At 44.2% G+C, this 27,092-nt stretch overlaps 2 protein-coding genes across 7 annotated transcripts in view; one reads left to right on the forward strand and one right to left on the reverse strand.

Moving 5' to 3' along the window:
* ccdc146 (coiled-coil domain containing 146) overlaps window positions 1-27,092 on the reverse strand; it is a 31,502-nt gene that overhangs the window by 1,061 nt on the left and 3,349 nt on the right. For 5 of the 6 annotated variants that reach the window (XM_064343428.1, XM_064343433.1, XM_064343432.1 and 2 more), the window contains 17 exons: window positions 24,314-24,493; window positions 14,780-14,862; window positions 14,141-14,350; window positions 11,907-11,964; window positions 11,147-11,323; window positions 10,648-10,721; window positions 10,093-10,320; window positions 8,741-8,927; window positions 7,614-7,706; window positions 7,074-7,244; window positions 6,830-6,918; window positions 6,498-6,662; window positions 6,110-6,334; window positions 5,662-5,890; window positions 1,743-1,865; window positions 1,125-1,262; window positions 225-473 (listed from right to left, as the gene is read on the reverse strand). In XM_064343428.1, the coding sequence (XP_064199498.1) occupies window positions 225-473; window positions 1,125-1,262; window positions 1,743-1,865; window positions 5,662-5,890; window positions 6,110-6,334; window positions 6,498-6,662; window positions 6,830-6,918; window positions 7,074-7,244; window positions 7,614-7,706; window positions 8,741-8,927; window positions 10,093-10,320; window positions 10,648-10,721; window positions 11,147-11,323; window positions 11,907-11,964; window positions 14,141-14,350; window positions 14,780-14,862; window positions 24,314-24,493 (2,679 nt within the window). Of the gene's footprint in view, window positions 1-224; window positions 474-1,124; window positions 1,263-1,742; window positions 1,866-5,661; window positions 5,891-6,109; window positions 6,335-6,497; window positions 6,663-6,829; window positions 6,919-7,073; window positions 7,245-7,613; window positions 7,707-8,740; window positions 8,928-10,092; window positions 10,321-10,647; window positions 10,722-11,146; window positions 11,324-11,906; window positions 11,965-14,140; window positions 14,351-14,779; window positions 14,863-24,313; window positions 24,494-26,515; window positions 26,722-27,092 lie in introns of those variants that run through there. The other variant, XM_064343431.1, reaches the window with a different exon arrangement.
* Window positions 20,026-24,168, forward strand: fgl2a (fibrinogen-like 2a). Its single transcript, XM_064343451.1, has 2 exons — window positions 20,026-20,762; window positions 22,606-24,168. Exons 1-2 carry the CDS (start codon window positions 20,120-20,122, stop codon window positions 23,310-23,312), a joined length of 1,350 nt encoding a protein of 449 aa, XP_064199521.1. The 5' UTR covers window positions 20,026-20,119; the 3' UTR covers window positions 23,313-24,168.

A 27,092-nucleotide genomic window follows, 5' to 3' on the forward strand; every position in this document is an offset into this window, starting at 1 on the left:
CGGAGGATTGGACAGAAACGCAATCAGGAACGACGGCATGAAAACCCACTAGTACACTGAAGAAAAAAGCTATCACCAAGCATCAAAATGGCTGACACTGAACAGGTGTGGGCTTGGTTGGATGGAAGACTTCCCAGGGGAAGATGCTGCTTGCAGTGGAGGAAAAGTAAAAGACCTGTGGATCAACCAAAAATTAATGCCCCAGCCTGGGGCTGGCTGCTCACCATTGCTTGCTCTTGCAGATCAGCCTGCTGCCGCTGCTCGGCCTTTAGGGTGCGCTGCCAGGCCTGCTCGATCTCCTCGGAGGGCATAAGGCCCTGCTCCAGGCGCCGCTGACAGGAGTCCAGGAGCTTCTCCTTGTCCTTGACCTCCTGCTGGAGCGTCATGGCTTTGGCCTGCTCCATGGAGAGCTCAGACACCGCTGCCATCAGCTTCTTAGTGGTGTCCTTCAGCTGGCTCTGCAGCTCATTCACCTGAGCAAGCGGCACACCAGATCAGAGACAGCACAGACAGACAGACACACACACACACACCTTCTGTATACACACACACACACTCAAGCACACCAGGTCAATCAAAACAGACTACACACACACTACACACCAGTCAAAGACAACAGACATGCACATCCTTGCCAGACGAACACCAGCACTAGTCATCAGCCAAGACAGAACATGCACATACACACACACATACCAGATCAGATCAGGTACACCAGCTGAGTGACAGTACATGCACTCACACAAACCATTTCAGAGGCAGGACACACACACAGGCTCACAGACTGGCCACACACAAACTCACATAGGCTCAGGGACCATACACACTCACGTGCACACAGTTTGATAAAATGTTTTCACGTTCAATTAATGCTGCTGAACCAAACTGAGAACATTTTTCCTAAATGAAATGACAGGAGGGACGGAGATGCCTAGTTTGCCCTCCGATAATGACGAGTGTGCAAAGAGGCTCAGCACAGCAGGGGATGATTTAAACTGGACACAAGAGCACAGGAGGGGATGATTTAATTCAGAGGCAATGAGCACTGTAGGTCAATGGCTTGGGGGGTACCTACATACCTCTTGTGTCCAAGTGACTGCGTATGTGTGTGCGTGTGTGCTTACTTTCTTGGCCAGATCCAGGGTGTCCTGTTTCCCATCCTCGGCCTTGGCGCGGATGCGCTGGGAGAGCTGGGTCACCTGATCGTAGACCAGCTCCTTCTCCAGGAGCTGCTCCTCCTGCTCCGCCAGGCTCTTCTCCAGCTGAGCACAGACACGGCATTAACAGACTGCAGCCATAGAAACCTGAGCACAGCGCTAATGTTCAGCCTGCCTTGAACGCACACATCAATCCTGCTATCAGGTCTTCTCTTGGCTTACTCCACACCGTACTCCATTGCATGTTGGTAATCCCTTTTCTTTTATGCGGAAGTGAGGCAGTAAAAGTTTCAGCTTACATCACACTCAATGGACAGATGTTAAAACTCAAGATAAGCTGACGAAAGGAATGAGGACAGTAGATCTTTAAAGAAGCATACAGTAGATGAGGACAGTAGATGTTTAGAGAAGCTGACAGCAGATATGAGGACAGTAGATGTTTGGAGAAGCTGACAGTAGATGTATGTGAGGACAGTTGATCATTAGGGAAGCTGACAGTAGATATGAGGACACTAGATGTTGCTGTGGGTAGAGGTGAGTAAGGTAAATGAAACATTGGCACCACGTTGGTGGCCGGTGCCGCACCTTCTCAATCTTCTTGATGAGCTGGTCGGGGGGAGGGTCGGAGCCCTCCAGCCTGCGCACACGGCTCTGCTGGTCCTCCACGGCCTTCTCCAGAGCCAGCCTCTGGTCCTTACACTCCGACAGCTGGAAGAGATGGAGCACGGCCAGAGTTAGCACGTGATCCAGTCCAATTACACTCAGTTCTTCCTCTGCTTCCTCTACCCTGCATACCCCACATATAAGAACTTAATACCTAGTGATTTACAGTTGGTCATTACATTACAGTACTACTGAGGCATGCGGCAAGATGAGGAGATAGACTTCCATTTCTTGGCAAGGAGATTTCTTAAATTTCAATACATCAGCACAGTGGATTCCCCATGGCAAAAGTACCTGACTAGAATACACAATAGTTATACCAAATCTGCTCCTATGTACTTGCTCTTAAGATAAAACTAAATAAAAAAAGAGCTTATTATCAATTTACAAAAATGAAGTTACTTTCTCTCATTTTCTCTTGGATTACATTAAACTCTATTTGTAAGAAAGTACAAGTGCACTCATAACTCAATCAAGGCATATAACTGTTACTGATCATGATGATGATCAGAAACAAATGTTTATGATGTCAAAATGCTAATTCTCTGGTATTGGAGAAATTAGGTCACACCATGAGGAATTATTGCGGCCATACACAAATGGGCAAAGGCCGCATTTTCTCTCTTTCATTCCGCCATAAACTCAAATATTAAAGGAGGAGCCCACCCTGGAGGCAGACTCTGTTGCTATCTCCAAGACCCGTTTTCAGAGAGGATTTATGGCTGCCTCAGTGTCCTGTATGGCAGCCAGCTTGCATTGCAGCTGACGCCCCAGTCATGAGATCACAGTCCCTCTGGCCGTCCCGCTGTATTTTACTCTCTAATTAATGAGTGGCAGACAGGTTGGACGCAGATGTGTTGCCGTGTCCTGCATCAACAGTCTGGATGCCGGCTCTGCTAAATCATCCAGGCAGCGTTTTTAGAAGGGTTGCTATCTCTGTGCCATACAGATGATGATTTAGACTCTCTAGAGGAATTGTCACTCAACCTCATTCTCCCTCAGAAACATACTTTATAGCCTATATGTATTCACAGTGTACACGTGCTGCTTTAGGTTTGGTTAGCCTCCTAAGGCTCTTTTTAATCACATCACATTTAATTCTTAATATGTCTCTGATCCACGTGTGATTCTTCCACGTGTAAATTTGGATTAAGATCTTAAAATTAAAACAAAGTGAGAGTTGCACATGTCCTACTCATCCATCTCATAAACCAGAGCATGAAGACAGCTGATGGGGATGCATGTGCTATAATGTTAAGGCCTGCCTATTCCTCAGCATTAGGTTCAACACAATCTCTTCATATCATTAGGGGGCCTACACAATCACCTACCATCAATGGGGGACTATGCGATTTCTTCACATCATTAGGGATCTACAGTACACAATCTCCTCAGAATTAGGGTCTACACAATCGCCTTACATCAATAGCGATCAACACAATCTCCTCACATCATTAAGGGTGTGCACAGTCTTCTCGGAATTAAGGTCTACAAAATCTCCTCACATCATTAGGGGTCCACACAATCTACACACTGTACTGTGCTATGCTGGTCCCTGTGCAACAGTACAAAGGCTCATGTGTGAGCGCAGAGCAGCTACGACAGTTCCACTCTGTCAGTGGGGACTGGTTCCAGAGTTGTGGGCCAGTTCCCAAGCAGGCTGGAAAACAGGCTCGCAGAAGAAAAAGGTCTCTATTGAAGCGCCTTTAGCCTTGGAAATGTCATTTGTTTGGAAATGTCATATGTTCAATTAAGTTCAAATAAAACTGACAGCTGACCATGCAAAAACAAAAGAATATTCTAGAAGAATGTATTCCACCTGAAATATCAAATGAAAAAAAAAAAACTATTTTAGTTCTGCAAGCATAACAAAATGTAAGCATAAGTTAGAAGGCTGATTCAAAATGGAAAACGTTTTTAGATTTGAACTGGATCCCAGAAGCATGGAGATCTGTGAGAGAACACAGAAACCAAACATGACTCATTAGAACCTTATGGCTGAACTCACTGACCCAAGTACTTACACTGAACTCTCCCATCATGCTTTGCACATGTGAAGCTGTGCTCCCTTCAACTGAAATCAGTGCACTGAAAGACAAAACGAGCCTCTTCCATGACAATTATTTGTAGTGTGACTTTTAAATTTGGTCTGCTCGTTGTTGTAGGGTCTTACTTGCCTCCAAACTTTCATGTTACAAATGGCTCTTCGGGTTAAAAAGGGCTCTGTTGATGTCTCACTGAGCCATTGGATATTTGGATTATTGGCTGTGGAAATTAAGTAATAATTGGTATAACCAGACCGCACAGCATAAGATTTGTATTTGCATTTGGCCTAGTTTGGCTGAGGGAGGAAACCATGAGGTTGCCCTCTGTATGCTGTGAAGGCAGACAGTGAACTATTTACCAGCTTTAAAAAAATCAAAGATACTTGTATGCATGCCAGCTCAGTATTTCAAACGTTTTCTTCAACAAGGGCAGCAGCTGACCCTGTTGCACAGCAGATGAGCACATTTCACATGATCTAACCAGTATGTTTCCTACTGTCATCCATCTATAAAACCGTGAACATGATGAATGATGATGGAGAACTGTATCCTCACATTTGTGAAGTTCATTTAGTTTAGTTCATGAAGTTCAAGTTTAGGTTTACATGTACTGTGCTTCAATTTGAAATGCACACACAAATATTAAGGTATGAATATTAAAATTCACCAGCTGATATCTCTCGGCCAGCGAGTCCACGGCCACTTTCAGCTCCAGCACTGACAGCCCTTTCATTGCCATTCTAATTCATAATGTTTAATTCGTACTTGAACACCCTGAAACCACTTCATCCTCAGAATTAGAGACAGACAGGGCTATGCTGCTCTACAATGGGCTGGCCAGTGTGTACAAGGGGAATACTTTGTGTGTCAGGTTACTTTGATCACTGTGTTCAGGGTACGCTCAGACGCAGCACGTTCCATTACCAGCCACTGTGTAGGTATCTGTCAGTAAGATGTTTGTTTTAGCTGGAAGAAATATTAATGGAAAAAGCACTGTGTTTAGACAGCGCTATACACAGCCGGGGTGCCTGATTTCAGAAGCGGAGCTGATGGCTGATCGCTGTCTTCAAAATGGCCTTGGCTATAAATGGTAAAGTCGGGCTTATTAATGGAGGTAAAAGCTGGCTTCACAGCCACAAGAGTTTACACAAAGCATTACATTAAGCATTGTGACTTGCTGGAGATTTCTATTTATAATGCATTACTAGGAATGTGCATTTAGGCCAGTGCTTTGGGGAATGTAAACTTCTCTCTTGACACTTTTTATCTTTCAGGACTGTGTGGCATTTTGTCTGACCCACTTGAATCTCACATCTCAGGCTTAAAGTGGAAGAGGGGGCACATGCTCCTGGTTTGTGTCATGGTAACAGCTCTCAGCTCAAATCATTATTCATATATAAACTGCAAAGTCACTACAACCCCATTTTTAACATTTGATTTTTGCATCTGCCCAGATAGAGTTTTGACAGGTAGGATTTTGCTAGGGTGTTAGTGGTACGATGATGCCTGGTGTCAGGTGGGTGTTGCGGCCAACCAGAAGAAACATGTAGCAAAGGGGAGGTATTTTTTTGGGTTAGCCCCCCTCCCCTCACCCTCCTGTCTGGAATTCGGGAGATATGCATCAAATCTGCAATAGTCAGAAGTTGTTCACTGAAAAGAACGGGAAACCCCCTGGAATGACAAAGGGGTAATTCCACCACCCGTTTCATTTTCTCTATTCTGAAGTTCTCCGGTTCAGAATTTCAACCCCCCGCGGCAAAATGAATCCCTGACAATGGCAGTGTGGCTTGCGGTACCTGTATCTGAAGCGTGGTGATCTGCTCCTCGAGGTCTCTCTTGTTAGGGAGGAGTTTGCGCGACAGCTCGATCTCCCGCTTCTCCTTGGAGATGAGCATGTTCAGTAAGCCCATCTCCTCCTCCATGGCCTGGATCTCCATGTTCCCCTCCTGGATCAGGCCCTCCTGGACGTTCACCCTCTCGTAGAAGATGCATATCTCGTTCTCTCTCTCCAGCAGTTGTACACCCCTGTCCAAGACAAAGATATGTCATTTTCAAGTACGATTGGTACTGCCATGGAAGGGTGTCCCTTCACACTAAGCCAATGCTTTATTGGGGCAAGCCACTTGGCAACCCTCAAAAAAAGTTTTTCCTTTGCAATGTAGTGGCATCTGTGAGAGTTTGTTTGGAGCTACTGTGAGTGACTCCTCCCTGTCTCCGAGGGGAACTGAGAGATGATTGGCTCACCGGTCGTTGCGGCTCTGCACGGCATTATCGTAACTCTTGCGCAGCTGCAGCAGGTTCTCCTCGTTGAAGTTGATCATGTTGGTCAGCTTGCTGATCTTCAGGTTCTGCTCCGCCCTCTTCTCCTCCATCTCGTGCAGGGTGTGGACCGTCTTGGAGATGTCCTTCTTCAGGCTGTCCCGGATGTACTCGCTGTGCACGCGCTTCATCCGGGACTTCTGCAGCTGTCTGCAGCATTGAAACAGCACATACCACGTTTAAAACACGCAGAGCAAACACAATCTCGACATTGGCGATGCCGTGTGCTAAATCCTTTACAATGCACCAAGCTCAAGGGCAGTGACCCTGCTGAACAAAGTGTACTGGGGTCATGCTGAAGGCCGCCATTTACTTGTCTTTGCTGATGACGGAGTTTCGCATGATCTCGATGTCGTTCTCCAAGATTTCCCACTCCTCCCTCATCTCGGATGACCTCTGAGTGGCCATCTGGATGAGGTTGACACACTTGTTTCTCTCTCCTTTTATGACATCATAGAGCTTGGCAAACACGTTCAACCTGAGGACCAATGAAGAGTTAACACCTAAAATGGTTTACAGTACAGGTAATAAAAAGCGATGCAAAAAAAAATTATTATTGTAAGATTTTAGTTTTAGATAAATTGAAAAAATTTGTTCAGTACGCAAAATTAGTGATTTATTCAACAAAATATGATTGAAAAATACCTAGCTTGGGCTTCTTGGCTAAGCTTCTTGTGGTCAAGAATGATCAGCCCTTTACCTTTGAGCTCTTCCTTAGCACGACTGTATCTTTGCTGTTGTAAAGCAGAAGTAGAACTTTATTAGCTTCCCCCATTTAAGTACAACTCCATTTTAATCTGGTTGGAATCTTGTTGCAGTGAATACAGTAGTACTTTTCATATGACTAAGTCAGTAACAGGAAGACTGAAAGACTGGGTGACTCCAGTACCTCAGCAGTGAGGAGCTCGTGGGACTTCTGCTCCTTCTCGTCAGCTTTGATCTGGGTCAGACAGATGAGATGATGCAGCTCGTCCCTCCAGTGATGAGACTCCTTCATCAGCTCATGCTCCTGCTCCTGGCTCTGCTCCACCATCCGAGTCTCCTCCTCTGTCAGAGATTGCTGTACATACACACACGCACGCACACACACATACACACACACATGCACGCATATACACACGCACACACATGCGCACACACATACACCCACACATACATTCACATGCACATGCGCGCACACACACACGTCAATGGGATATCAGCTCATCAAAAACAATAGAGGGGACCATTGGCAATTTAATGCAATGTACTGTATGACCAGAGAAAAAAAAAAGCAAGTGGTCAGCATAGAACAAAACCATCTTCCAGACTCGTAATAACCTTCTACTGTGAACAAGGCAGAACAAGGATGGTAAGTGCTGTGTTCAAGCTAGCTGCCAAATGCCTAAGTATCTTTTCCTGGCTGTTGGATGCTATGCTAATTAATCACCTCGTGCATCAAGTTCCGTCTCAGATGCTCAACCTCCTTCTGCAACTCATTTCTCCTCTGCAGAGCCTCATCTCTCTGAGGCATAGCATCCCTCTGAAACAAACACAAAAAATGTCTTAACAAGTGGGTCAGATTTGAACCTGCTTTATTTACGCAAAAGAGGCTTGTGAATATATAGCAATATAGGCATTGCTAAAGCGGACAAATACAGATAATAATGTAATGGTGCACTTATCTTCATCTCCTCTTAAAAATTTATTTAATACATATTAAAAAAACATTCATTTTAATAATTATACTCTACCAGCAATTTATTTACACTGTGCACATCAATCATACAAAAACGATACGCGTGACATGAAATTCTAAATGTTAACAGGAAGATATATTAATAAAATATTACACAGTTTAAATGAATGCGAGTTGTAAATGGTTTTAGCTGTACGTCACGCAATGCTTGTTTTTAAGTGTCCTGGCTTGGGAGAAAGTCCCTATGGCTAAAGCACAAGCGCTTTTGTTGTCTGTTGGGTTTTTTTATTGGACAACTGACAAATGGCAACATGTAGTTTCCCTTTTTTCTTCAGACCCGTTTGTTGTGATGACACACTGGGAAAGGCCGGGAATCCCACAGGCGCCTTTCTCACTGCTTTCGGCGCCTCTAGTTCCAACTTGTCATCTTTTTGAAAATTTAATAAATATTGGCACCTAATGCGGGGCTGAACATGCCTAATACCCACCCTAATTTGGAACGGCTAACTGACGCAGCTGTGTTCATGCACGATCCATACTGTCAATTAGCGAGGGCGTAGAACCCGCAGTCATCCCCCGAAATAAGGCTCCTTTTTCACACCGTGGCCCACAGCTGAGCTTGCGTAGAGCGGAGTCAGAGGAGGACCTTTCATGTGCGGCTTTGACATGCAGGCCACGGGCGCCCCATCGACCAGTGGGGGGCATTGGAGAGCGAGAAAATGTGGACCCCTAACCGACTGAACCCTCCCGTAACCCTGGGCGACTCAATCAGCAATTGGACGTCGCCGTATTGAGCTACGCACACACATTTTCTTTTTCAGGAGGAGGCAGCGCTATTGGCTGTCGCCGTGAAAACGGAGCGCGCGCTTTGACCCCACCTGCGATTTGATCTTGTTGAACTGGAACTGCGTGTCGGCCAGCGAGTCCGTGACCATTTTCAGCTTCAGCTCCATGTGCTTCAGGCTGTGCAGCTGCCGGTCCTTCTCCTTCTGGTTCCTCATCAGGTTGTCCTGCAAGGTTTTCTTCTCCAGGTTGATGTGGCTGATGTTGATGTCTAGCATGCCCCTGCAAATGTGGCACATTTAACACTGCAATGAAAACAATTCCTTTTCAGCACTTTTCAGACAGTATTTCAGCTAGATCTTAATCCCCATATTCTTCTTTTGCTAAAAAAGCTACAGTAAGTATTTGGATCGTGACACAATTTTTGTTTTGGCTCTGTACTCCAGCACATTGGATTTTATTACATAAAAAAGTTTATAATTTCAACACGGATCACCCAATATGGATGTAAATATCCTCAAATTGTGCAGTCACTGCCCTGGAGGGGTACGCTGCAAGCGCAGCTGGTGCAGGCCGGCTGCAGGCTTATGAACGCCATTGTGGGGTTGCCGGGTTCAGCCACCATGGTCACGGCTGGGACTTGAAACCAGGCTGCGAGGTGTGTCGCCGCACTGAATCTCTGTTTAACTTTACAAGACAGTGCTAAAATCATTGCTTCTACATGTGGTTCCAATCTAGATTTCACATGAACCGATCATCTGCACTGTCCCTGGCCATGCAATCCCTGTGGGGACAGTGTCAGACACAAATCCAGACAGCCGTTTCTCTATGCAATCTGGGACTGGTTTGATTTATGATAACTGGAGCAGCCCCAGGAAACAGCGTGGTATTAAGCGATGTGGAGAGGAGCCTGAATACGATGCGGAGAGCAGCCTGAATGCGATGCGGAGAGCAGCCTGAATGCGATGCGGAGAGCAGCCTGAATGCGATGCGGAGAGCAGCCTGAATGCGATGCGGAGAGCAGCCTGAATGCGATGCGGAGAGCAGCCTGAATGCGATGCGGAGAGCAGCCTGAATGCGATGCGGAGAGCAGCCTGAATGCGATGCGGAGAGCAGCCTGAATGCGATGCGGAGAGCAGCCTGAATGCGATGCGGAGAGCAGCCTGAATGCGATGCGGAGAGCAGCCTGAATGCGATGTGGAGAGCAGCCTGAATGCGATGTGGAGAGCAGCCTGAATGCGATGTGGATAGCAGTCTGAATGCGATGTGGAGAGCAGCCTGAATGCAATGTGGAGAGCAGTCTGAATGCGATGTGGAGAGCAGCCTGAATATGATGTGGAGAGCAGCCTGAATGCGATGTGGAGAGCAGCCTGAATGCGTTCGGCCTTCAGGCAGAGAGTACGGCCTGCAGCGCGGGCCTCTGGGACGGGAGGCTCCCAGTACAGACCTCTGGCCCATCAGGATGGCCTCCTTCTCCTGGACCACGTCCTTGTCCTTCAGCAGCGTGTTCTGCTCCCGCTCCCCCGCCTCCAGCTCCACCCTCCTCTTCTCCAGCTCGTTCAGCACCTCCTTCTGCTCCTCCTCCAGCGCCTCCTTCCTGGCCTGCAGCTTGTCCTGATCCTTGCCCAGCTCGACGAGCTGCTGTGCCAGCTCTACCGTCTTCTTCTGGACATCCCTGTGTTTTCAGTGGCACGGCCCCACCAAAAGAAAACACAGAATTATTATTATTAGTATTAGACGAATCTGATTTTGATTATCATCACTGTAATCGGCATGATTGTGATTATTACTATAGTCATGGTGACGATGTCACTGTTATTACTGTTGCTCTCGTTGTTATGGTAATTCTGATTCCCGCCCAAGCCCTGCTCCCATGGACAAATGCTTGAGAAGTACAAAAAGCCCATAATGCAGTGCAGTTGCTCTGATTCCTTCTTGAACCCTCTGTAGTGAGGGCGGAGGCCAGAACGCAGGTGCAGAGGGGAGGCTGCGTGTGACTTACGTTTTTTTACGCTTTATTCTGTCTATTTCCTTCCCCAGCTGGCCGGGGACGCAGAGAAGCTGGGCCAGGTCGGCCTGGAAACGGATAAATGACAGATGTATCAGACTCCTGAGTGGCTGTCGGAAAGACGGAAAAGACGCCCAGAGAGACAGGACAGTCCCACCCCCAACAATGGGCCAGGTGCCCACAGGCAGCTGAGTCATGTGAGAGATAGACACTCTCCTCTAACTGTTGCAAACTGTAGTACTCTGTAGCCTGCAGGGTGTAAAGCAGTGGCTTGCAAGAGTGCATGTACTTCCGATATAATGTGCCTTGTGTGGGCTCAGGTGACACAGTGAGGAGGAACAGCTGGCTATTAAAATTGGGGGAAACAAATGTGAATACAGTCTGTCAAATCATTTTTGGTTTGTTTTCATTTTCTTCTGTAGTTATGGAGTCTTGTGACAGGTAGAACTATTCCAGTGGTGTTTACTGTATTGGTGAAAACCCTTTTGTTCACCTCCAGATTTTCAATGGTGTCCTTCTTTTTTTCGAGCGCTTCTCTCTCTCTCTGCAGATTTTTCTGCCTGGTGTCCATGTCCTCCTTCAGGCTCTTTATCTCCATTCGTCTTTGAGCCACCTCCTTCCTCAGCTCCTCACAGCCATCCCTCAGCGCTTTGGCCTTCTTCTCCTGTTCCTGCGCTCACACACGTCCACACAAACCACATACACACACACACGCACACACACGCACACCATAAATACACACACACACACACCATACACACACATACCACGTGCACACACACCATAAATACACACACACACACACACCATCCACACACACATACACACACGCACACACACAAACACACACCACACACACACACACACACACACACACACAAACACCACACACACACACACACACCATACACACAAACATTAACATTCTTAAAGCAATTACAGCCATATGCACATGGCAAAGATCTAAACTGAACAAAGGGTGTTGAAATGTTGACTCATAGTACAAGTATAACTTGTGCATAAACACTCAACAATCAAAAAAATTGGTTGAGAATTCCGCATTAACTGTTTACAGGCACAAACACTACTTATGGCAAATACAATAACTAATGGGGTTATTGAGTATTTAGATGCAAGCAAGAAAACTGATAAGAACCTCATTTTAATATGAATAAGCCTGTTTGTGAAAACAGTAATTTGTTGAAGATTCTGAATGGTGGATTTATGGCTTTATTTTGTGTGACAGTACTCACAGCTGGTTTAGGTTGCGTGTTGTACTCTTTCTCCAGAATGTCCTTTTCTCCCAGCAAACTTAAAACAAGTCACACATGTACAAGCTATGAATAAGAGCAACGTTTACAAATAAACTTGCCTTGCCTTGCCTTAGCAACACTATACGTCAAGACAAAAGTTTTTCTTAGAAAACTATCCAGAAGACCAGTTCCACTGAAAAAGGATGTACTAAAAATACTTACTTTCGACAGTGCTTCAAAAAGAACAGAAGAAAAACAAATCTGAAAAACCTTCTTCCACACAATATTACAAATTACTCATACAAAATATATGGTGCCTCATAAAAGAAGTGACAAATTGACATATCTATAGCCTTTTTTGACAGAACAGCTGCCAATGGTTACAATGGAGGAGAAATAAAATAAAAAATTCCAAGAATGTTTCTTTTGTGTACTTTTGTCTTCAGCCAAAGACAAACACCTGGAGGATTTAACCATCTTCATCCCAATTCCAAGGATGTATGTGTTACTGGAAAGTTTGTTTTATGGTCTGCTGTATGTCATTTGATGTTTTTGTCTTCAGACCGAGGACCACATTGGAAATAAGTGTTGCTAATGCGTTTATGTGCCATTGTCTTGGCAGAACTGGCATCATATGATGTATTTTTGTAACCCAAAATCAATCAATCAATGAATCAATAAATAAATAAATCATGACCCGTTCAACACATCGCTTGTCAAATGACCTCTACATTCAGGTTCATCATCATGAGCTCATCACACAAGTATGACACCAGCAATCATTTGTTTTCGTTATCATTACTTTTTCATTTCAATTAGCTGTTAAACTCGCTGTTATTGGCTATACTGTCAAAGGTGATGGCCAAGCCCAGTTTGGTCTGGCTCACACTTCACATTGCTGGAATTTCTAAAGTTAGTCACTTAAAGATCTTAGCTGTGTTTGGACACACCGAGCCTGAAAAGGGCAATTACATAATGGTTATGTGTCATCAAATGTGAGAATTTGGCCTTTGTTTTAATGTTTAATTTGCGGACGCTGTATTCTCTGTGGGTGAATACTAGTCAAGGTTAAATGTGAAATTCCCCTGGAAAACTCCCTTTCAAACAGCAGATCATTGGGTAAATACACAAACAAATGTCTGCAGTGGTTACTTCCTGCCCTCTTTTGCAAAATGGCTCGTGAAGCCAAAAGGAAAGGCAGCCGATAGGGAGGTGAATTCCTGTGTATTCCTTTGGCCTGTGATCAAAGCCAAGCAGACAAATTAGCATCTGCCCCATCTGCCAGTCATATGCGGGTCTGCTCGTGCACAGGAAATAAACGGCTGGTCTGCCAAGCAACTGTCATACATACCCACATTCATAGGATAATATACAATGAGAAAGCACTGGATATTGCAGCACTGGCTAAGAATGCATCCCAAATGGCTTTCATTATCTTTTTTAATTAGGCTGACCGGATGATAAACGAGCCTTAACAGAATTCTTATACGTCTTAAGTCTTGCGTACTACGCGAAAGACGCTTCATTTGTCTGCAAAGAAGATTCGTCGTCTTATCGTTATTTTCATCGGCTGGATTTACTGGTTGCTAAGCAACCGTGTTTCAGCAATATCCCCGTAGCACTTGAGTTTTGCAACCAAAATTCCTGTGCACAGAGCGAGCGGCGCTCTCCTCACGGTGTTTTCGGAGGGGCGTTGGGTGGTTTGGACGGGGGGGGGGAGGGTTCACTCCCTGGGTGGAGACGCAGCTGCGCTCTGTCGCTCGGGCCAAGGGCAGTGAGAGCGGTGAGCAGCACAAGCCTGAGGTTTCTGCTGCGCTTTAGGCAGCCCGACCATAAAACCAACACACCCACGCTACGCATCACAGCGGCTTTCACTTCTCGCCTTTCTTTCAAACGCTGACATGTTGTGCTGTCCACTGTGGAGACTGCAGCAGGATGTGACCAAGCTTTCCAAACTGGGGAGAAATCGGGGTGGAAAAAAATCATTTTTAAAAGCGCGATCAAAGTGTTCATAAGGGCTCTTATCCTGTTTTCCTAAGACTGCAAAAACACGGCTCTAGCTGCAGAGCATGTGCACACAATAGAAGCCAGGTTTGTAGGTCGGAGAGGGCGGGGACACATTTTAAGATGGCTCTTGATGAAAAGCCTCTGGGTCGCCGGAGCGTCGCTGGCAGACGCGCGGAAGGCGCGTGACGGCCGCGTCGGGCGTGGCCTGGCCGGGCGGGGCCACTCACCACTCCAGCTGGTACTGCAGCTGGTACTCCTGCTCCTCGGCCTCGCGGATCTTGTTGTGGTAGATGAGGAGCTGGCGCCGCATCTTGCTGACCTCGGTGTCGCTGCCCTCCGGGAACCTCTCCATCTTCTCCAGGTCCTTCTGCTGCCTCTCCAGCTCCGCCGTGAAGCGCTTGGCATCCTGCAGCAGCCGGATCTCGGACTCCTGGGAGCTGCGGGCCACGGGCAGTGCTGACCATTATTTACAGTGACACTGCCACTCAAGATTCACCATAACTCTCACTGAGAGACACTGACCCTCATTTACAGTGACACTGCCACTCAAGATTCACCATAACTCTCACTGAGAGACACTGACCCTCATTTACAGTGGCACTGCCACTCGACTTTCACTATCATTCGCACTGAGAGATACTGACCATCATTTACAGTAGGCACTGACACTCAAGGTTCACTACCACTCTCACAGAGAGACACTGACCATCATTTGCAGTAGGCACTGACACTCAAGGTTTACTACCACTCTCACATACAGGCACTGACCCTTATTCACAGTAGGCAATGTGTCTAGGTAGGCTAACAGGCAGTAATGACTGAATATAGTTTGTAATATTTCATCTCACGGCGAGATTGTTTCTTACCTCTTCAAGGTGTCATGGAGCTGTGTGAACTTGACCTTCAGCTCCGCAACTTTCGCATGATTGATTTTTCCAGCAGAAAGCAACTATGAAAGCAATAAAGTCAATATATATGAGAAAGGAATGTAGAAACACACATGTTTTGTGTGCAACAATGTTACCTTTTCTTGTCTATCTCTCTATGGGGCTAATGTGGCCCTGAATGTCGTTCAGTATGATGGAACTAATCCATGTTTGTCTAGCTGCAGGGAGGGTGGTGCTGCACGCTTGTTAAAACGACAACAGCACAGGGAATTCAGCCTGCCAACGTTGGTTGTGTTTATCTGGGAACCTGACACATGACCCATTTCGGGCTTATCGCCACTTGCGCGGGAAAAGAGGGAACATCTGTGTTTGTCTCAACTACAAAAGGAGCAAAACAAACAAACAGAGAATCCACACCGAGTTTCTGCAGATATTCTGCTAGTAAACGCTTCCAGATCCGAGTACCTTCGACCTTCGGATGGGCCCTGCGGTGAACACATGACGATCAAAAGGGACTGGTAGCTTGGCTGTACACGGCCAGGGTTTATGATTAATCTTTATGACGCGTATACAATATGGCTTAGCGGCAGAAATGGCAGCCAGTGATGCTGAAGCTACGGTAGAATCAGAGTAAAGAGTAAAGAACCAAGCGTGTGTCTGTGTGCAGGGCTTTGTGAGTCACTAGGACTTGGACTGTCACTGTGAGTGGGAAGTGTACATGTTCATGTTCAGCAGAAACTCACTCCTGAAGCCAGAGAAGCCAGCACATGACTATGAGTAAACATTTTACAGTAATACCCTGGAGTACAACCCTTTGTATTGTTCTCAGTATGATCTCTCGCTCCATCTACAAGCCAATGATGTAAACCCGTTCCACAGAAACATTTCAAACTTAAGCCAGATATCCGGAGTAACCTCATGCGCCAGAGCTCTGTCGGTATTATCATGTTTCGCTTCTGCTCGTTCTAGCCTTTTGCTTCCTGTAGCTGTCGCACTGTAACTTCACGCTCAGCCTTCGAGTTTCTGGGGGGGAACCATGATTCAAGGAGGGAATCTCACAGCAAGAGACACTCTAAAGCTTTACTGGGAACATTTGGAGCCTGGTTTACGAAGACCTTTAGCATATACAAAACCATTTAGCACGCACAAAACTATTAACAGCCAATGACTGGTGCAAAACAAATACATTGACCAATCATTGGAAATGTTATTGGCATTGCATGCGCTAAAAGGTTTTGCAGAGGCTAAAAATCTTAGTAAATCAGGCCCTTGGCTTAGATAATAAGGGTTTAGGCATAGATTTAGATCCGGTTTAGGTATAGATGAAAAGTAAAAACCAACCTTCATGTGCATATGTTCATTTTATATTGCTCTACACAGTAAAACGTACAGTATTAAACTCTAATAGAGTACATACTGTATGAGCTCAATAGGAACCATATGATTTAACACTGAAAATCTTAGTCTGTAGTATGCAGTAGTGATGACAAGAAGGTACCTGCACCAGGAGCCTGCACTCTGTTAGGAGTCAGTGCACCTTTCACTCAGGAGGGATCTGACCATCTGGCAGCCAGGGTCAGCTTTGGTCTCACCCGCAATGCACTGGGCCTGAACATCTGGAGCGTCTACCTTGGCTCAACACTGGAGAGCACACGGCCCTTCACTGTGTTACTTTGTTACTACTGTGTCACAGCACTTACTGCATTGAGACAATGTGATGGTTTAGACACTAGACTGCACTCCAAACAGACAGAAACAAAATGTCTTCCAGGGGCGGCATGGGACGGATCACCCCGGACATTACACTGGGGGATTGCCATGAAGTAAAGCAGACTTGCTCATGGTGAACCCAGTGCCATTTGCTGTACCCCTGCCAATTTCAATGAAAAACCAACCGTTGAAAAGGAATGCTTTTTTTTTTTTACCCTTCAAGGTCACAAGTCAAATTTTCAGGACAAAAATGAGAGCTTCATTAACAATGTTCTTATAAGTGCCAACAGTTCAGGGAAGTGAGAGATGCGTGCGAAACCTGCAGGTTCAGAAATAGCTGCACTGAAGCTGAATCGTTAATAAAGACGGTCTGACTTCTCATAATAGTGCACTTACAATGTCACAGAACAAGTGAACATCACATTCAAACATATCAATAGGAATTTTAAATACTGATTACAATTTTTCTCTAACTCTCTAACACTTAAAGGGGCAAAAAACATTAAATCACGTTTTTGGAGTTCTAAAGTCGAGTGTCCTGTCTTCATTTGATACATCACATCCTGTTGTCAAAGCATTATTGCACTCACTGTTATTGTTACTGCCTAGCTCTACCTACAAGACCATTTTGAAAAATGCTTCCTGGGCTGGGTGGAGTAGGTGTCTCCATCTAATTTTCATAAAGTATTCTCTATGAAAATGAATTTGAGGACAGTAAAAAGACTTTTCACCAGTTTTGTTTTTTCTGCCAAATTATATTATTTCAAAAATTAAAATGTTTCATTATAAAGAAGGCATTCAAACATATTTACAGCTAAAAAAAATGATTTAGATTGAAAAAATACAAAAACTATTTAAGCCCTACCACTGCAAAAAAAAGAGCCATGCACTGTTTGTTTCGTTTCTCCTGGAGCCCAGCCCACATTGGGGATGTACAAGTAGGTAAAAACCTACTTCTACGTAAGCAAGTCAATGCCCAAAATCCATGCCACTTCTTGATTGATGGGTAAGTATAATGCATTAAATTGATTTAATATGACTGCACAAATTACCCAGCTCACTTCAAACTACCAGTGATCCAGTTGCGACAGCCTGGACAGATTTTTTCCCCTTTAGATTAGCTTAGTTTAGAGACCTTTTTAGTCTTTACTTGTTCCATTCCAGTACCAATTCTAGTTCTTTAGCTCTATATTTGACATTTTAGTACTTTGTTAATTGTAGGTAGTAGTATTTTAGTTTGTTAATTGGTAGTTAGACTTGTTTTTATAACCCTACATAGCTTTTCCAATTGTAACATTAGTCTTATCTAATTGTAATATTTTCCAATTTTTGTATTTTTTCAATTGCAGCAAGTAAGCCAAGTCTGGCTGTTCTATAATTAGCTAGCATGGGCTGTCAGAGCTAACTCACAACATGATATCGTTGATCGAAGATTCAAAGATTGATTCTGCATTTGAATGTTCAAAGTAAAACCGTCTGTATAGCTAATGTTCGTCTACCTTTTATGGTCATGGATCGTTGACGTGGTTCATTACCAGGAAAGTAGGCTAAATGAGATAGATGTCGTCAGTGAATGATATAGTTGGACCATATGTCTAATCTGTAACCGCATAAGAACAACACTTGAGTGGTCTATTTTGGTCTATATCTTCTATTTTGCTAAAATACCATTGCTGGTCTTTGTTTTGTTGTTGTTCCTGCTCACTGGCTCCGCCACATGCCTATGACGCAGCACTGGCTGGTTCTATGCCCCCCCCCCCCCCCGCCCATCCCCTCTGTGCTCTCACTCTCAACCACAATTTACAAGTGTGAAGTGAGCAGAGATGGGCCAAAGCTGGTGTTGCTGTACACTTTAATCCAGTATTTTAGACAAGAGAAAAAGCTCTGTTAGAATGAGCAGTTAGAATGCATGCTAAATTATGATACAAGCTCAACAATATAAATGGCTACTGTACCTTTTATTTCTGTACATAGACAATGAATCTCAGTAATATGTTTCAATGTATCATTAAAGCATTGCCATAGACACATTATTATGGTGAGTGCAGAGAGAATAACTGTATAATAAATTCTGTGAGCACAGAAACTTTAACCGGAAACCTAAATGATTTAGAGGTACAAACAGGACAACGTTTCACAAAACTTTGACAAGACAGTCATAACACAAAAAAAAATGTTTAAATATGGAGTTTTATACATGAGATTTTTATGGCTACTTATCCACACAGTCCACCTGTGGTATCCTAACCATTATAAATGACTGCTGTTTGTTAATATGTCACTAAACCACTTGTGAAATTCTGTGTTGTTGTCATAGTGATGAGAGAACCAGTGGTTTACAGAACTGTGTTCCAGCACTTTAAGGGCACTTATTTATGCTATTATTTATCTACAAACAACACATTCCACAAACAACACTGAGCTTTCACTGAAGCCGTTCACGGGAAGCGCAGGGTTCCCCACCAAACTTGAGACTCAAACCTATAACATTCTGGCTAAGTAGCCAGTTCCTTTAAACTGTAGTAGATCCACAGGGCTAATAGGGTTTACTCCCATCAGGACAAGCTGGGAAACCAGCAGTGCATGGAAGCTCTTCCTATGGGAGTGGGCAGTGCAAACAAGGTGCGTCATTTTTATTATAAAATTTTTTTAAAAAGCATTTTAATGAATCGAGTCATAACCTCACTCCTATCTCTACAGCACACTCTTTAGTGAGCACTGTGCAGGTCACCCCTGACGACGAGGACTCCGGCATGTCACCGTGTGCGTGAGTACAAGGGTTGTCACTCTCTTATCTGGAGCATGTACCGCAACATACATCCGGGCTACGAGCTGACCTGACGCCAACTCATCACTGTCACAACCAACGGTGGCAGTAATGCATGACCGTATAACACAAGGTCTTGTCATACATTTATGGAAAACTGTGATATATGATGCAGAGGTAAATTTAAAGGCATCTGTTTTTTAAAACAGTTAGAATAGGAATTATGCAACAATACAAAATGGGGTCATTGACAATTCAAAACAACTTCAACCTTACGCTGCCAATATTATGCTGCCAAAACCACAGAAAACTTCAATGTCAGGTTGCTAAGATATATTGAGGCAGATATGAGAACTTCTATATTTGTGACTAAAACACATGAGTATCTGCACAAGTCTGATACACAACAAATAAAAATACACTCTCGTGAAATGTCCCTGTGTATTTTTCCCTCTCTTATGTGCACACACTGACAATAGCAATTCTATAAAAAACAAACCGCACAAGTGAAACCGCAGGAGAATAATTCTTTTGTTCTGAATAATTTACTAAGGAAAGTTGGCTCTGTGACACTATCTGTTAGTCAGCCAAACCTATCTACAGTGGTTTCCTTTTTTCTCCGCGGTGCTGATATCGGGCTCACTGTGTGGAGCATTATGCAATGCAGTGCGGCCACACCCACAATTTCCTCACACGGCCGCTCAGCCCTCCCTGCCTTATATTAATGACACGGCTGTCAGAGCCAGAGGTAGATCAGCGCTGCCCTCCTACAGTCCTCTCTCTCTCTCTCTCTCTCTCTCACTCTCACTCTCACTCTCGCTGACTCTCGCCTGTGAGACACCATGAGGATCGCGCTGACGTGCGTGTGTTGGACCCTGCTGCTGTCCGCGCCCCGGGTCGCCGCGGAGACGGCCGACGGGCAGGCTGCAGGGGAGAAGGGCGTCGCCCCCGGCTGCCCGGTGCGGTTCAAAGCCGCGGGGCAGTGCGGGGACGGGGAGGAGTGCCCGTACCAGGTCACCCTGCCTCCCCTCACCATCCAGCTGCCCAAACAGTTCAGGATGCTGGAGAAGACCATGAAGGAGCTCCAGAGCCTGAAGGAGACGGTCAAGAAGCTCAAGAGCCAGTGCCAGCAGTGCCGGCAGCCGGCCGACCACAACCTGCAGAGGGACAGCGGCGAGATGCTGCCGCTCGACCAGCCGGCCCGCGGCGACAAGGACGAGGGCGGCGACCCCGACGGCCGCGGCAGGGACCCGGAAAGTGCCGCCACCTTGCAGGAGATGCAGCAGAAGATGAACCGCATGTTCAACAGCCTGAAGAACGCCCGCACCAACATCACCAAACTGCAGGGGCGCCTGGAGGGGCTCAACCTCATCAACATGGACAACGTCAAGTCCATCGTGGACAGCAAGGTGGAGAACATAACCAACGTCATCAGCAACCTCAGCAAGTGCTCCAGCCCGTGCCCGGCGCATTCGTCATCGCAGTGTGAGTACGGGCCCTCCTCCGCCCCATGTCCCGCGCGCGTCGTTACCAGCCCAGCTCCGCTGAGCGCTCCCAAACTAACACATGCCATGAAGTCAGATTTTTGATTGAAATGTTAAACTATCTTGTGCAGTTCTGCTAAAGATCATTTTTGGGACGATTTAGGTGAGCTTCGTACTGTTTTTAACTTGACAGAAGTTTGATAACCTGAAAAATCCAACAGGGATATAAACGTCAACTGTCCTGCTCCACTGAAATGTCCCACTAATGAAAGGGTTCATATATTTAGAATATTTAGTATAAAGTTAAAAGCTAATAAAAAGTTAAAAATCCATTTAATTAATTTTTTAAAATTAATTTGAATAAAATGTTGTCAAAAGATATCAAGTATTGCCAAGAAAAAGAAAGAATAACAAATCATAAAAATATGACATTCCAAGATCCACTGTAATACTTTTGAGCCATTGTTATCATAATATGTATAATGAAAGGATAAGTACAAAGGACATACAGAATGAAAAATAAGTCCATATCCATTAAAAATAAGCTAACAAGTGAGGGACGTGAAACCAGGAAGAGTATGACCTCTGAAGAAACTAAACAAATTTAATCCGATCCATCCCTTTTTTTTTAAATCTGAGAAACAGATGTGCTTTTAGAAAACAGCAACGGAACAGCTGTGAGATTTTTTCAGTGTGCTGAGATCCCAGGTTCAACCCATTGCTGCAGTGCGTGTAATTTCTCCCAAGCAAAGCTTGCCAAAAACACTTATAATGTGAATCTAGACACAGTTACAACAAAAACAGAATGGCGTAGTCTTAAAAGAATTTGCATCTACTCAACTAAATCTTAAGGAATAAAAAACAACAGGTTCAACAGACATCGTAATGCTCATCAACGCTTAAATTCTGATCCAATAAAATGATTTGGAGCATGAGAGATTAAAGTTTACCTGTCAGTTCTTGTCTGTGTGCTTTATTGACACAGACCTGTTTTTGGAACAGTATCAGTCCTGAAATCAACTGTGCTGATGGTACAATGCAATATGGCCAGACTAGAGCCCAACTCAGAGAACAGCCCATACATGTCCTTCCGTGATTCAGCTTACATTGTCTCCTTATTAAAACTGGGCTTCTTCTTCAAAGTATCTCTTAACATTTAAAGGCATCTGAAGGCATTCTGATTAAGGGCCAGATGACTCTACACAGTTCATCCTGACCTGGGGGATTCCCAAACTCTTTATACTTGTTTAAACTTTAAGAATGTCAAGTTTTACTGCCTAGCAGACTTTATTACTGTTTATAATTTAGCATGTCTCTCTCGCTCTCCCTGTTTATCATAATGACGATGGCATGCAAACAATGAATAAGCAGATAACCTCATGCTCTGGGTGTTTTAATCGCTTGACATTCTTCCTTTTGAGCTTACAGCTCTTCTGCTGTCAATCAACATGAGTGACCCAGCTTATCGGAGTGTTACAGGGTGGTAGGGGAAGATGGGTGGCAGGGGATGGAGTGGGTCATCCTTTTTCACTATTGCATAAAAGCAGATTAATAGTATACATATCTACACACAGGAAAAAAATGCTTCTGTAGATTGTCCTTCCCTTCCTCTGAACACTCTGTAAGTCCTTAAAGCTCTGTAATTTCCCCCTCCTCTCCAAAACATGCAAAATGCACCAAATGTGATGCCAACCTAAATCTCCATTGCAAGTATCATTCCGGGCTACAAGTTTTGTAGTTGAATATACAGCTTACCATATTTTTAAGAAAGACTACGCTTAGACCCAGGGACACTGTTACAATGTTCTGTGTTATAACACATTTCCTTCTTTTACTTTCCACAGTCATTATGGCGCCGAGAGACTGCTCCGACTACAACATGATGGCGGAGAGAAAGAACGGGGTCTACAAGGTGGCGCCTGAGCCCCAGAACGGCACCTTCGAGGTGTACTGCGACATGGAGTCCTACGGCGGGGGGTGGACCGTGCTGCAGCGGCGCCTGAACGGGAGCGTGAACTTCAACCGCACCTGGGCCGCGTACAAGGAGGGCTTCGGCGACGTCCGCGGGGAGTTCTGGCTGGGCAACGACAGGATCCACCAGCTGACCAAGGCCAAGGACATGGTCCTCCGGATCGAGCTGGAGGACTTCCAGGGGGTGAGGGAGTACGCCAAGTACGACCGCTTCTACATTTCCAACGAGTTCCTCCGCTACCGCCTGACGGTCAGCGGCTACTCTGGCACGGCCGGGGACGCCCTGCACTTCAACAAGCATTACAACCACGACCAGAAGTTCTTCACCACCCCAGACAAGGACAATGACATGTACCCGTCCGGCAACTGCGGGGCCTACTACAGCTCCGGCTGGTGGTTCGATGCCTGCATGTCAGCCAATCTCAATGGCAAATACTACAAGGAGAAATACAAGGGGGTGCGCAACGGAATCTTCTGGGGCACGTGGCACAACATGACACAGGAATACTACCCCACCAATTACAGAAATCCTTTCAAGACTGTCAAAATGATGATCCGACCCAAGAACTATGCGCCGTAAACCACTGACCCTGGTGACCTGAAAAGATGTGGTCAACCGGTTCCCTTAAGGACCTTCTTCCACTCCTTCCTGCTTCATGCTGAAAGTCAAGAACTTCTTCATACAGTGAAAAACAGTGAGAACAAGTGCTAAAGGGACATTCCCACTGATACCCTAACTGGCTTACAATACAAAAGACATTACTTTAATTTTCATTATCAGTATTAAAGGTTTCCAAACAGAATCCACAAACCCACAAATAATGTACTTGCACTGATGATCACTGAACTGATATATAAAATCAACAGGAATACGACTTTAATTGATAGAATTAAGATGGTTTTGAGCCCAATTATAACTGAACTTAAGAATGCCTAGAAACCAGCCTAAGAAAACAAAGAAGCTTTGCTGACTGTATGTACTGCACAGCTACGATCATTACCTTACACAACTTTGCTCAAGTGAACATGTTGAGAAAAGTTGTGTTGTGTATGATACTGCCTCCTGGCTTTTGATAATTTTATTACACCATATCCCTTCTAGGTCAGGTTGAGAAGTAAGAGAAAGTAGTGAACGAAGAGGGAAATGTACAGTATTTATTTTGAAAGTTAAATAGCACTGTAATTAATATATAAGATTCTATCTTTGGGCTTTGAATTGCTGGAGAAAAATTTGAAAGATGCAGGCCAATATGAATTCAACCACTGTCACCTCTTCTGTTCGAGACAAAATGAGGTGAATGATTTGTGTACATCGAGTTATACTTTACTCAAGATTTGATTGTGTATATTAGAGCTTTTCTACTACAAACAGTTGTATTAAAACATATACTTTTTAAATTAAAATCTAATAAAAGTGTTTTCTATTATTTTCTTCATATATTTTTAATTCTGGGCTATTATTATGTTCAATATTTTTAACTCAGAAGCACTGCAGACTGTACACATTATTTTCAAACCTGACCAGTGAATACACACAGTACCACGGAAAAATATGCGCAATCAGCTAAATTTGGAAATGACCTCATCTAAGCACTGGAAGGCAGGGCTGGCAGAGATGCTCGCTGGGCCTTCATCCTCCAGCTCGGGCTGTGGCGGCAGAGCCGAGACAGGCTCCTCCTCAGCGCTCTGCTCCTCGCTGCTGTGCTCCTCTTCCTCACTGAGCGTGCTGCTCTCCTCGCTGTCACTCATGGTCTCACCTCCCTGCGCCAGCAGACAGACAATCAGACTGACATTCCTACACGTGCGCACAAACACGCGCACCTGGACAGACAGACAGACACGCTCAGATATACATACAGACATACACACATGCACACAGACAGATGGATGCACCCTAAAACTGAATCTACCGTAACTTTGCCGACTCATAATAAGCTAAGAAAAGGCAACCACGCCAGTGCAATAGTGTATATTCACCACAAACAAAGGGCCAATCACCAGCTGACTGAGTAAAATTTTTTAGTGGAAGATATGTTTTCTTTTCCTACAAAGCTATATCCTTGAAACAAGCCATAGCGGGGACTTAGAACCTCTGTTACCAAATAATATTTTAGGCCATTTTAAGGTTTATTGCCATTCATCTGCATTCCACCACTTCTCCAAAGACACAACTCAAAACTAAACTCCCATGAGCCCAGTCTGACAGCCAGAGAAATGTCACCTGGGAGAGGCAGTCACCTGCCTTAAGCAATCACAGACCAGCTGCAGAGACCGGTTCTGAAGCCCATTGACTCTTGGTAATTGGCCAAAAGCAGTCAACTATCATTCCCTGGCTACATTCTTTTGGACAAACTCTTCTTCCTGCATGACACAAGACTAAACATTAACCCACTGTAAACATTAACCAACCACTTTTAGATGTTTACCTTTCTTGCGTAAACAACAAAATTGCAACCATTCTTCAAAATGAATGCCGGAGCCTTGTCTTCATACACAAAATTATGCAAAGAAGATTAATCCAAACAATTCATTGCGCTGGGTGACAGATTTACCCACCAGTGACCGAAGTCTCAGCGGTTCTGTAAACACTTATGCAATCAATAGCTGTTACAAACTCAAAATTCTTCTTCATGAGAAATGAAGCACATTATCATGCCTTTATTAGTGTATACTGTAATTGATACATGCATGTACCATAACCCAGTAGGTGAGAACAGAAATAGACACTACATTTGTCATAACTTACAGCTATGGCTTCCACGAGTATCTTAGAAATATGTGTGTGTGTGTGTGTAAAAGCCTCATAACGTAATGACCTATTAGAGTCTACTGCTGTGACACTGCTTGGCAAATGCAAAAACATACTGAAATGGAACAGTGCAAATTTTAGACAGTTCGCCTTTTATGGATTCTTCAATCTCTTGACTGACCCAAAAAATTTACTTGGAAAGAACTGGAACTGTGCATTGTAAACCCAGCTAGTGTCATCAACTGTTATTCTTATGCAATCCTATATAAATATGCACAATGTATCTCCAGATTAAAATTAGATATATCATGGATTATTCTGCACTTCCATGACAACATGTCGTGCAGCATGTGTACACAATATAATCGTTATGAAGAATTACTAAAAAATCTAAATAAGTCCCGTCATAAGAATAAAGACGATTTATTTTTTCTTGTTTTACTTTACATGTACATTACAAAAATTTGACTTTAATACTGCCATCTTCTGGAGACTTAAGCAAATTTCAGACAGGCTTGTTTCCATAACTCACATGTTAGTATACACATTTTAGCTATTTACCTTTTTGTGCCTTACGTTTGGAAAGATTTAGTATCTCATCTCTCTACAAATAAACAACCTCTAAGTTGAATCAGTGAACAGTTCATTTCACGCTCTTCAATTTTTTAAGGATATATTTCTAATGTTGGTCAGCTTTAATGTGAATTGGTTACAGCAAATCTCTTATGTTGAATTACCTCTAACTTGAAATGGTAAACTAACGTTAGTTAGACTTGCTGAGCTGGCTACATTTTAACTGTTAAACATCTACTCAAAAAAGTGATATTTTCCTAGAAAATAACTAGGAATAGCTACGACTTTCTCACAACGAAACACGTATGTAACATATGTTAATTTACATATATTGAGTTACCTAATTTAACGTTTTTTAGCTCGCTAGTCAGGAGTCAAGAGTGAAATAACCAGCCATCGTGAGTAACGTTACTTACTGGTTAGTCTGACTAGCCATGCAGCTGAGCTAGTTGGCATCTTACCTGAGCAATGGGCTGCAACTTAAAGTTAATCCACCTGCTACTTTTCAATCATGTTTCATACACAATCTTCCTAGAAAGCTATTTTAAATAAGTTATGGCTGGAAAAAAAAAATAAAAATAGCGTAACGTAATTAAGTCGTCTTCCTTTTGAGCAAATTCTTGCTGGAGAATCTCAGCCACCAGCTACTTCGTTTGTTTAGTGGCTGGGGGACTGGTTTCCAAGGCAACCTCGAATCAAACCGTTTTGCTAGGAGCAGACAAGCAAGTGAATTGAAACAAAATAACCTTATGTTTAATTATGGGACCTTCTATCTCACATCTTAAATATAATAACGTTATAATATAAGAACGTGGTCTTTTCGTAGTAATTATTACAATCCATATGCCTTATTTTGTATTGTTTCATTTGCCCAATGACCGTAATTGGCTTAAGTTGCAGAGAGACTATCAAGTTTTACAGTAAGTTACACATCACAAACTATGAACTGCATGAACAGTAGTTTTGGTTATCTAGTTGGTAGCACACAAGTTAGCACCATTGATTCGGTTTTGTTCATATGAACCTCATTGGTGATCT

This window comes from Anguilla rostrata, chromosome 7 (genome assembly GCF_018555375.3).
Source record: "Anguilla rostrata isolate EN2019 chromosome 7, ASM1855537v3, whole genome shotgun sequence".
NCBI classification, from domain to species: Eukaryota; Metazoa; Chordata; class Actinopteri; order Anguilliformes; family Anguillidae; genus Anguilla; species Anguilla rostrata.